Source organism: Larus michahellis, chromosome 1 (genome assembly GCF_964199755.1).
Source record: "Larus michahellis chromosome 1, bLarMic1.1, whole genome shotgun sequence".
Taxonomy (NCBI): Eukaryota; Metazoa; Chordata; class Aves; order Charadriiformes; family Laridae; genus Larus; species Larus michahellis.
In genome coordinates this window covers 148,691,806-148,702,417 of record NC_133896.1, presented here as the reverse complement: position 1 = coordinate 148,702,417, position 10,612 = coordinate 148,691,806, and the positions used below count along the sequence as shown (strand labels likewise).

Here is a 10,612-nt window from a genome sequence, read left to right as displayed (position 1 = left end):
AACGGTCCTGCTCTTGGAAGGAGATGCAGATCTTCATCTGTATATGTAAACAGTGTCTTTACGGTTCATAGAAAAAGCCTCGGAAAATCATCCTCCTTATCTGTGCTGAAGAGAGAACAAATTAATACAGAATGGAAAAGCGAGAAAAGTGAAAGCCGATCTCTTCGGCCCAGCAATCTGCTCCCCAACACTGAAATTGGGTACTTTTCATGACCCCTCAGGAAGTCTGGAGCTCCACGATTCCAAGCCTAGCCCAGGCACCCACCCGCTGGGTGGCAGAATGAGTACCGGCTTTGCTGGAATCTCCCCACGCCAAAAAAGCCCTAACCCAAACCAACCGGAATAAACACTTACAGGCTAATCCACTTTCAGCAGAGGAACTGATGCAAAGGTGCAGAACAAAACATTTACTGTGATTCTTTTTTGGTTTGATAATCTTTTAAGGACTGCCTGGGATTTCATCTTAATAGATGTAACCTGTGGTAAAGTGATTTGCATCTTCCACTTTTTCCACAATGGTTGCCACAGAAGTTTGTAGCTCCATTGTCTGAAAAAAAATTAACGTAGCACATACACACTTTTATTTCTATGATTTCTCATTTGTCTGGCAGGCCATCTTACTCTGTGAGAGGTCTCATTCTTTTCAAGACAGTACCTAGGCAGGTTTCAGACCTTGATTTTAGTTTTTAGGCAAGTATGTATCATAAAAACCAATACAAAATTAGTTTAAGGTAACACATATTGTGCTGTGGCTCCTTTGCCAGCAATGGGGCTGATGCTACAGCCAACTCAGTATTTGTCTTACCAAAGTGAAACCCCAGCCGCTCAGAGTTATCCATTCTCATCTGCACTTCTCAGGATCCCATCTCGGTAAATCCTCCCAAATTACTATTTTGCAAGATGCCACAGAGTCATAGACTATCTCAAGTTGGAAGGGACCCATAAGGATCATCGAGTCCAAATCCCTGCTTCTTGCAGGAGTACCTAAAACTAAACCGTATGACTAAGAGTGTCATTCAGATGCGCCCTGAACTCTGAGATGCTTCCTGCTGTGACCACTTACCTGGGCAGCCTGTTCCAGTGACTGACCAGCCTCCCAGTGAAGAACCTCTTCCTAATGTCCAATCTGAACTTACCCTGATGCAGCTTAGATAGGACATTTCCTTGTGTCCTATCACTGGTCAACTACACTGGAGATACCTCTTCAAAGTACTAGATGTGCATGTTCTTTGAATAGGTGAGGGGTTTTTGGCAAGTGTGGTTTTATTTTGTCGTCCTCCTTTACTTGCTTATCAGCTAATCAAGCTATTTTTAATCACAAAGCGCTCTTTGAAAATGACAAGAGCATGCAAGAGCCAAAAGATGGCTAGATATAGAGGCAACTATTTCTATTTTGAAACCTCTGCTGAGAAGATAAAAATGATGCTGAGGCTGAAACGTGGCGTTCCAGCATGAATGATGGAATGAATGAATGAATGGTCTGGATGAAATCCTGGTCTTTACAGAGCCAGAGCTGAAACTCAGGCTGGTATACTTCCTGTTTAAAAAGCCCAAAGCCATGATGAATATGTATGTTAGGGCAGAATTTCCTTTCCGATGCCATCATTTCTACATTCTTCTGCTCAGGAGCCTACAAGTCTTGTTTGGCACCGTCTCCTCACTCAGCACACCATAAACTGCAGGAAGCCCAGTCTTTAACACTTACTTAACAGAGGTCAAGTAAAGTGTTAGCAGGCAGACTGCTGGCTCGCCACCTGGACAGAAGAGAAGTGTGCTTTTTCTCTCGCACTGCTTTGTGCTCCTCATGCGTTGCCCAATAAATGTGAAATGAGATTATTGTTTAATACCTAGACATTCAGACAGAAAAATGTGCAGCAATTGCAGACTCTGTATCTATATATTTATACTATAGAAGGAACATTTTTAGAATCTATGTAACTGGCGGGTCATTTCTGTGCCCCGTTGTATGTGATATTGTTGACTAAGATTGTGTCGTGTGCCTTACTACAAGTGAACACATACCACATAGACTATTCTGTGAGTCAAAATGTGAGTCACCTGCAGAGGGTGAGAATTGTGTTATCCTCGCTGAATGTCACTCTGCATGCTGTACTTAAATGTTAGTAGTGTTTTACAGAAGGCAGCATCCATTGCCTGGAGGTTAGGACAGTCAGCAGGACAGGGACATTGCTTTCCTGCCAGGTGGGTGCCTTAACCAGGAACACGGGATCACGGTCCATCGCTTTCTGTGAGCACCTTCCAAGGTCTGTACTGTTCACTGTACATGTGAATTTAAAAACCTGAAGTCAACCTCTTGTTGATTCTCCATCCCACAAGAGATTTGTTTAAGCTAATCTTAGATGTCTAAAAAAACTAGAAGTGAGAGCTGGTAACATTATGATCCCAAGAAAGAGATGGGTTATCAGAAGGCTATCAGACATCCAAGACAGGCTGGATGTCCCTCTGTGGGTGCCCATTTCTTCCTACCGACTGCACAGGGTGACCAGCTCAGACAGACACGAAACTTTTAGATGCATAAAGTGGAGCGATGAGTCATGAAGGAGATGTCCGTATCCCGTCAGCAGCAGGCACACATAGACAAAAGCGTGGCTGCGAAACCCCGCAGCTCTCTACGGCGCCGAACTGCAGCATTTCTGAAACCCGCTGCAGATTTGAAGAGCTGTCATCCATCCTAAAAATACATTTGCACCTCTTTTCGCTACCGTAGCGGGCTCTTTCTCTGGAGACCCGGTAGACAACAGGACCAAACGCTCCTCCTCGGGGTCAGCCTCAGCTGCTGGGTCCCCGTCCTGGCCGACAACGTACCTCCTTTGCGGTGCGCCCTTTGCCGGGCGGGGGTGACTCCCGAGGTGCCAAGCCCGCCCCTCCGGCCCTGTCCGGGGGAGGGAAGGCGGGAGGAAGGGAGAGAGGCCGGGCGAGGGGCGGCCCGGCTCCCCGCACAGCGGCGGCACCGGCAGAACCCCGCGTCCCGCCGGCGGCGGCTCCTCAGGCGGCGGCGGGGGCAGGTGCGGGAGCTTCCGCGTCAGGCTGCGAGGAGGAGGAGGAGGAGGAGGAGGGGGTGAACGAGGAGGAGGAGGCGGCGGCGGCGAAGGCGGGCGGGCAGCCCCGAGCCTGTCCGGCGTGCCCGTGGGCGTGCTCCCCGGCGGGGAGGGCCGCCGGCAGCCCACACCCCCCGCCGCCGCCGCCGCTAACTTTGCCTCTCGGCCAAGAGCCGCTCTCCGGCAGCCAGAGGGTCGGCGGAACGCCGGCGGTCCGGAACCGCTCCCCCCCGCCATGAAGGGCCGCCGGCGGTGGCGGTGGCGGGGGGAGCACCGGCGCTTCGCCGCGGTGCTGGTGCTGTACACGCTGCTGCTGCTGCTGCTGGTGCCCTACGCGCTGGACTACGGGGCCCGGCGGGGGCGGGCGGACGAGGAGCCGCTGCTGCGGCGCTGCCCCAGCCTTGAGGAGGCGCTGAGCGAGTGGGGCTGGGAGCAGCGGCAGCCGTCGCTGGACGAGGAGGAGGATGAGGATGAGGAGGGCGGCGGCGCGGCGGGTAACGGCAGCGCGGCGGCGGCGGGGGGGAAGCGGCACATCTACCTGCACGCTACCTGGCGGACGGGCTCCTCCTTCCTGGGGGAGCTCTTCAACCAGCACCCCGACGTCTTCTACCTCTACGAGCCCATGTGGCACCTGTGGCAGGCCCTCTACCCGGGGGACGCGCTCAGCCTGCAGGGCGCCCTGCGCGACATGCTGCGCGCCCTCTTCCGATGCGACTTCTCCGTCCTGCGCCTCTACGCCGCCCCGCCCGGCCCCCGCGACCCGCTGGCCCCCGCCCCGCCCGCCGCCCCCAACCTCACCACCGCCGGCATCTTCGGCTGGCGGACCAACAAGGTGATCTGCTCCCCCCCGCTCTGCCCCGCCGCTCCCCGGCCCCGCCGGGAGATCGGCCTCGTCGACGGCGCCGCCTGCGAGGAGACGTGCCCGCCGCGGGGGCTGCGGGAGCTGGAGGCCGAGTGCCGCAAGTACCCGGTGGTGGTCATCAAGGACGTGCGGCTGCTGGAGCTGGGCGCCCTCCTGCCGCTGCTGCGGGAGCCCGGCCTCAACCTGCGGGTGGTGCAGCTCTTCCGCGACCCCCGCGCCGTCCACAACTCCCGCCTGAAGGCCAGGCAGGCGCTGCTGCGGGAGAGCATCCAGGTGCTGCGCAGCCGCCACCGCGCCGAGCCGCGGGGGCCGCCCCGCCACCAGCCTCCGCAGCAGCTCCTGCTGCCGCCCGGCCTGCTGGGGGGGGGCGGCGGGCGGGCGGCCCCCCCGCAGCACCGCGCCGAGTTCTTCCTCGGCGGCGCCCTGGAGGTCATCTGCCAGGCCTGGCTCCGCGACCTGCTGCTGGCCCGCCGCGCCCCGGCCTGGCTCCGCCGCCGCTACACCCAGCTGCGCTACGAGGACCTGGTGCGGGAGCCCCGCGCCCAGCTGCGCCGCCTGCTCCGCTTCGCCGGGCTGCCGGTGCCGCCCGCCCTGGAGGCCTTCGTCCTCAACATGACCCGCGGCGCCGCCTACTCCTCCGACCGGCCCTTCCTCATCTCCCCCCGAGACGCGCGGGAGGCCATCCACGCCTGGCGGGAGCGCCTCAGCCGGCAGCAGGTGCGGCAGGTGGAGGCCGCCTGCGGCGAGGCCATGAGCCTCCTGGCCTACCCTCTCAGCGGCGGCGACGCCCGGTAGCGCCCCCGCCCCGCGGCCGGCGGGGAGAGACCGCCGCCGGGTGAGGGCCGGGACCGGCGGAGAGGGCGCGGGGCCGGGCGGGGAATGCGCCTCGGACGGGCCCGACGGCGGGCTGATGGCCGGGCCCGGTTCCGTCATGGCGGCCTGCCTGTCATGGTGGCCTCTCATGGCTGGAGGATTGGCAAAGCCGAGCACGGGCGTCCGCAGCTGGCATGACAGCTGCCGGGCGCTGGCCTCAGGGTATAGGCAGTCCTGGCAGAAGCAAGGCCGCCTCACCACGGGTACCGGCAGAACGGGCAGGGTCCAGTCGCCCCCGCTTCCCGCCATTGGTCTCAGTGGGGTTGCGTTCCCTCCGGGAACTGTGGCCACCCCACCCCAGGGTGGGAAGAGAGAGAGCATTTTATTGAAGAGAAAGGTTTGGTAAGAGGCGTCCTCTGGGGTCAGCGTCAACCTCGCAGCCCTTTCAACATGAAACCATGACCATGTGCAAAACACCGGCTGTTCTTTAAAAAAAAAAACTGCATCGAAACTTAAAAATCCCCCAAATGAAGACTCTCAGCAAGGAACCAGAGGGCTTGAAGGGTGTCGCTGGGAGAGCATTGCCTGTCCCAAGCGCCGAAGGACGCTGGGCTCTGTTGTAACACTACCGAAACGCCGACAAGGGGCTTCTATGAAGTTGACAGCCGAGGTCAGCGCAGGCCTGGAGGGGCCGGAGCGTGCCGCCGCCAGGAGGGCTCAGCTGTCCTGCTGCCAGCTGGGTGGCCCTGGGGGGCTGGTGATGCTCTGGGGAGGGGGGCACCGGCCGAGGGAAGGGGAACCGTGTCCAACTCCCTCCATCGCTCGGAGCAGCGGGGGTAAGCATTCACCTGCTTACGTGTTTCAAAGATGTTTGTGGCAGAAATCTTTGCTTTTTCTAAAGAAAGCTGTAATTCTTTTTAAAGTAGGTTTTCTTTTAATATATTGATGTAGTCAGGTGGTGATGCGGATGTGAGATGCAGGTGACTAACATGTTTCTTGGGGACACGCATAGAAGCGACTGTAACTGGAAGGCGAACACTCGGTATTTCCATTTTGTTTCCTCAGCCAGATGAGAGAATCACTTTTCTTCCCTGGCTTCCGGGCTGACACATTGTGCCGTGCACAGGGTCCTCCTGGTCACATCCCTTCCGAACAATAACATCCTCTCAGCTGGCAACTCTTGGACAAAAGCAAATGTTTCCTGATGAGGCTAAGACAAATTAATGGTGAAGTTCCCAAATAAAAGCTTTTATTTAAAAAAAAAAAAAAGAAAAAAAGAAAAAAGTTGCATTTTGGATTTTAAAATTGCATTTTCCTGTAGACATCCTGCCACTTGTATGAGAGGGGTGTGCGTGTGTGTGTGTATGCGTACTTTTTTTTGTTTATTTCTTAATTTGGGGATAGCAGGTTCTATTGTATTTTAGGGACGCAGTATTGTAAGTTCTTAGAGACTGCTTTTGAGCCCATTACAGTCTGGCAGCATTTAAATGTCCCCACGAGAGTATACAGGGTTATAGGGATGTTCACCTGCAGTCCTCAAATACAAACTGAGAACATGAACTTCAAATTGAGGATAATCCAGGATCAGGAAGAAAGCTATATTTATATAAAGTGCTGGAAATAACATAACGTCTTTGAACTGCCTTTATCTTGGGGGAAACATTTGAATTGCATTGTAGGTTTTCGTGCTCTGAATATCGTGCTGTGAAACATGTCGGTGAGTTAGGATGAACCTTCATTTATTTTAGCTCTTTTTCTTCCTTAACCCTCCCACCTGGGAGTACGTTGGCACAAGAAGCAGGTTTGTTTCATTATCTGACAGGAAAATGCAGTCATATAAATGTTTTTGAGTAAATCTATCCCTTTCACGGTAGCGTGCTTCATACAATTCTGCATCCTTTGGTTTCTGCCTGAACTAAAAATTACAGGGGCTCCGTTTGTGCTGGAACAACCTGTCGTATTATCTAAGGGATGTTTCTGTATTCTCTCACAGGCACCATAAAGGCAAAATTTGTCTCCGGGTGTTCTAGTGGCATATAATAATGTTATTTGTATAGGTGGACAATACCTGTATTAAAGCCTTGATAACCTGTGTTGAGTAACCTCATTTGGAAAGCTTTTGTGGGAATACACCCGGCCTGGCTTGTACTGGCTTGCACAGGTTTGGGAAGAAAATAAGATTTTCTTGCATGCCAAAAGATGATACGGTACTTATTTTCTTATGTCGGATGGGAGATTAAAATCCGGTATATCTTGTTGGTTTGTTTCTATCAGGTTGCAGTCACAGATTTTTACGCTGCAGTTGTTACGCATTTGCTTCACTTTGACAGAGAGCCTCATCTTGCTCTTTCGGGTGGTAAATGTCTTTCATAAGAAGTTTTCAGAAATCCACGCTTAGTTTCACTTACACCAGTTCATCATGATGAAGAAAGAAGTGTTGCCATCTAGCTTAACTTGATGCTTATAGCTGGGAAGAAATCCACTGATTGAAAATTAGTGTTTTCTGAAGCAGTTTCCGTGTTTGACATCGATGCATTTTCTGTATCAAGACTTAGTTCTGTCAATGGAAGTTGTCCACTAACACAATTGCTCGTTATTAGTGATGAATTCAATGTTTTTTTCTCATCATAAGCTGTTCTTTTGTAGGGTTTTTTTTGTATACTGTGGAAAGGGCTCTGTTTGGCAAAGCGTATAAAATACAGCGAGTGTGATTCCTGGTTTGCATTCAGGTTGCCTGAGTTCATTAGAAGACTCTAAAACAACCTGCAGGGAATATCCAAAACTGGAAAAGGACGGGATCTTTGAGCAGGGCATGCAAGAGCATCTAAGACTGGATGACAGTTGCTTAACGACGATGTTGCGACGTGTGTGCTTCGGTCGCTAGAAGGCTTTCTAAAATTCCCCTGCCTGAGGAGGAGAGCTAAGGCTCACCAACAAATGCATCCCATATTTCTCTTCAAGGTGTTTTGACGGTGTCGGAAAGCATCGTTCCAGATGCTTGCAGCATATCCTTGTTGGCCTTGTTAGGGAAAAAAAAAAGTACTGTCAAATGTCAGTGCTGGTACTGACCTGAAAAGACGGGAATGGGTCTGATTAGGACAACCAGCGTGGCGGGAGTTTCACTGGCAGAGGTCTCTGGAAGTCAGTAGAACCTGCTGAAGGCAGGACGCCCGTGGTTAAACCGCATTTTGAGAGCAGCTGGGCATTTACGGGTCGGTCGCCAGCTTTTTTACTGTTACAGGGCTCAACTGAGATTTTTGAACTGAAGTCCCAGTTCTACTGAAGGGTGTGGAAAACCGAACCGTAACTGCATCTTTTAGAGCAGAGGATGGCATGATAAGCGAGGGAAAAATAAACACTTTTTATAGCTGAGCTGAAATTGGCAGGCTTAGAATCGGAGAGCAGGGCTGACCCGTGGAGTTCTAGTAGTTCAGACAGAGATTTGGGAAAAATACCTGCTTGTGCTACATTACATATAACGAATTAACAACTTTAATATATTAAAAAGTCATAGTGGGGAAACTGGAATACAGCTGACAAAATGCTTACAAGACTTATTTCTGTCATCTGTTTTTACTTAACTTTTGGTCATGTGTTTGCCTTAAGGGAGGTAGAAACTTGAGCACCATAATTGTATATAAAAGGCCGTGATCCTTCCACGCCAGAATTGTTAATTGCTCCCTTACAACATTCTACCTGTATTTAAATTGTTGCTTTTGGTGAGACAATTGTAGCGACATACTTGTGAGAAGTGTTTAAAGTCCCGGGTCAAGAAATACTCAGCCCCTGCATTACTTGCGCTCCCTACGACCTTACTGATGGGAGTCCTTGCAGATTCCCGTGGTATGTACTTGCATACTTCGGATGCAATGTAAATAGTTTAGTAGCTCTCCCAGTTGCAGCATCATCTGAAATGTGCTCAACGGTCGAGAAGTTTCTTATTTAACAGCTTCAGTATCGCACTAGTCATTTTAGTTCCCCCTTACCCCACCCCATCAGTCTACACATCAAAAAAAGTTCTGAGTTTTTACCTTAAGTAGAATATCACCTCAGTATCACCGCTTACAGTAAACCTGACGATAAAAAAAACAGTGCAGAATTACTGGGGTCATGATGGTCATGCCATTAAACAACATTTCAGTGAAGAACCAAGCTCCTGAAAGACCGTGAGTGCCAACAAGCCTGACAGCACCTCCTGTTCCTTTCTTGAACACGAAGAGTTGCCGCTGAGGCTCCCTTGATTATCTGGAGTACAGGGACGGTAGGAACGCTGCGTGTCGCTTCTCAGAATCACCCCGCGATCCATGCAGCGCTGGGACTACCTTAGGTGTTGTTTGGCCATTCCTATTTACCTTGACGTGACACCTACCACCATGGAGAAGGATATGGGAAAAAGAGGATTGTCAAAGCAAACTTTGCACTAACAGAAGTTTTAAACGCCCTGCTGGCTGTGCGTGTGTGAGGGAGGGGCTGGGGGCTGGATTGTCCTTCTCTTGGCTGCGATTTGAAGAGGTGATTGTTAAATCCGAACTCATTAAGGTGGTGGTTTTCAGCAGCTGAGGGGCCTGTTGCTTGTTGCCTGGCAGTGTCGGCATCGGGCAAATGGCTGGAAGCTGGTTAACATTTTAGTGCGTGTCGTCTGTCTGGGTATTGAGTCCCAGGAAACTCTTGCTTCCAGCACGGAGGTGTTAAGCTCTGCTGCCGACCCACAGCACCTGCAGCGCCATTTCTTCATGCTGGTAAATGGGAATCGGGTCTTCCTCCAGCGATTCCAAATTTGTCACCCCGTTTCCAGTCATCGCCCAACTTTGCCAAACTTCCGCTGTACATAGGCTGAAACTCTTCACCTTGGGCCTGAAGTTAAAAGTCTCTTTGGGGAACTTCAGTCAACACAGTGCGTGTTCTTTTGAACCCAGGGTTGGGACGTGGTGGTCTTTAGTCTATGTTCAAATAGTCTCAAAGCTGTTTCTTTGAAATCATCAGTCACTTCAGTGCTTTGGGGCAGGGGCTCCAATTCGGGTAGGGGAAATGATCTCTGGGTAGAGGACGCCCCCCATGTTTTGTTTTTACCTCTGCTTTCTATTCTGATTTGGCCAAATAATATACTAATGTTTGTAAAAAATTGGATAGCATGTGCTTAGTAAAAGTGGGTTTTGGTATGTGTGTGTATCTCTATTTTATACCGAATAAAATCTGCGTTGGTTTTATCTCCAGTGAGCATGCCCAAACCTCTTTCTTTCCCATAGAAAAGCCCGGCGTGGTACAAGGCATGCGGCAGTGGGAACCAAAGCCACGTAACTACGGCCGGGGCTGCGGCGCTGGGGCTGAGCAGGGAGGAGTCTGCCATTCCTGCGCTCCCACTGACGCCCTCTCCTCTAGCCCCTCTTTCCCTCTTGCTGATAGTCCCAAGGAAGACTCCCTAATCCAGCGTTCAGCCTTACAGTGTCTAATAACGGAAAGGACTATAGGTGAGAGGGGGAGGACACTGATGAGGGGTGCGGTAAACTTGTGGGGCAGGCAAAAGGAATTGCCTTTGAGTTGTAGAGAGCGGGATTTGTTGGGCAAAGGGCTCAGGTGTGAGAGGAACGAGGGACAGGGATTTGATGAGGAGGGGCATCTGGAAACTGGGGCTGGTTTAATTGGAAAAGGCAGGTGGGAGCACCTGGGAGGGAAGGAAGGGACACGGAGACAGAAAGCTGGGAGAAGTAGGGACCAAGTGCTGGGCTGCAGTGAGGCGCTGCAGATGGTTGCTCCAAGAGCATTGTTGGGAGGAGACAGAGGGGGAGAGCTCAGGAGGAGGGAGAGTAGGGTGAGGACAAATTCAAATTGTAGAGGGAAAACTGGTAGCTCTTCAAAGTCAGGTCTTCCTGCTTCTCTG

General features: G+C 52.0%; 1 protein-coding gene across 1 annotated transcript; it reads left to right on the top strand.

The window, feature by feature from the left end:
- Nucleotides 1-3,083: 3,083 nt before the first annotated feature.
- CHST7 (carbohydrate sulfotransferase 7) lies at nucleotides 3,084-9,947 on the top strand. The gene has a single exon (XM_074607966.1). The coding sequence runs from the start codon at nucleotides 3,295-3,297 to the stop codon at nucleotides 4,714-4,716; it is 1,422 nt and encodes a 473-aa protein (XP_074464067.1). The 5' UTR covers nucleotides 3,084-3,294; the 3' UTR covers nucleotides 4,717-9,947.
- Nucleotides 9,948-10,612: the final 665 nt, after the last annotated feature.

Coding starts and splice junctions, on each gene's coding strand:
- CHST7 (XM_074607966.1), top strand. CDS start 3,295: ATGAAGGGCCGCCGGCGGTGGCGGTGGCGGGGGGAGCACCGGCGCTTC.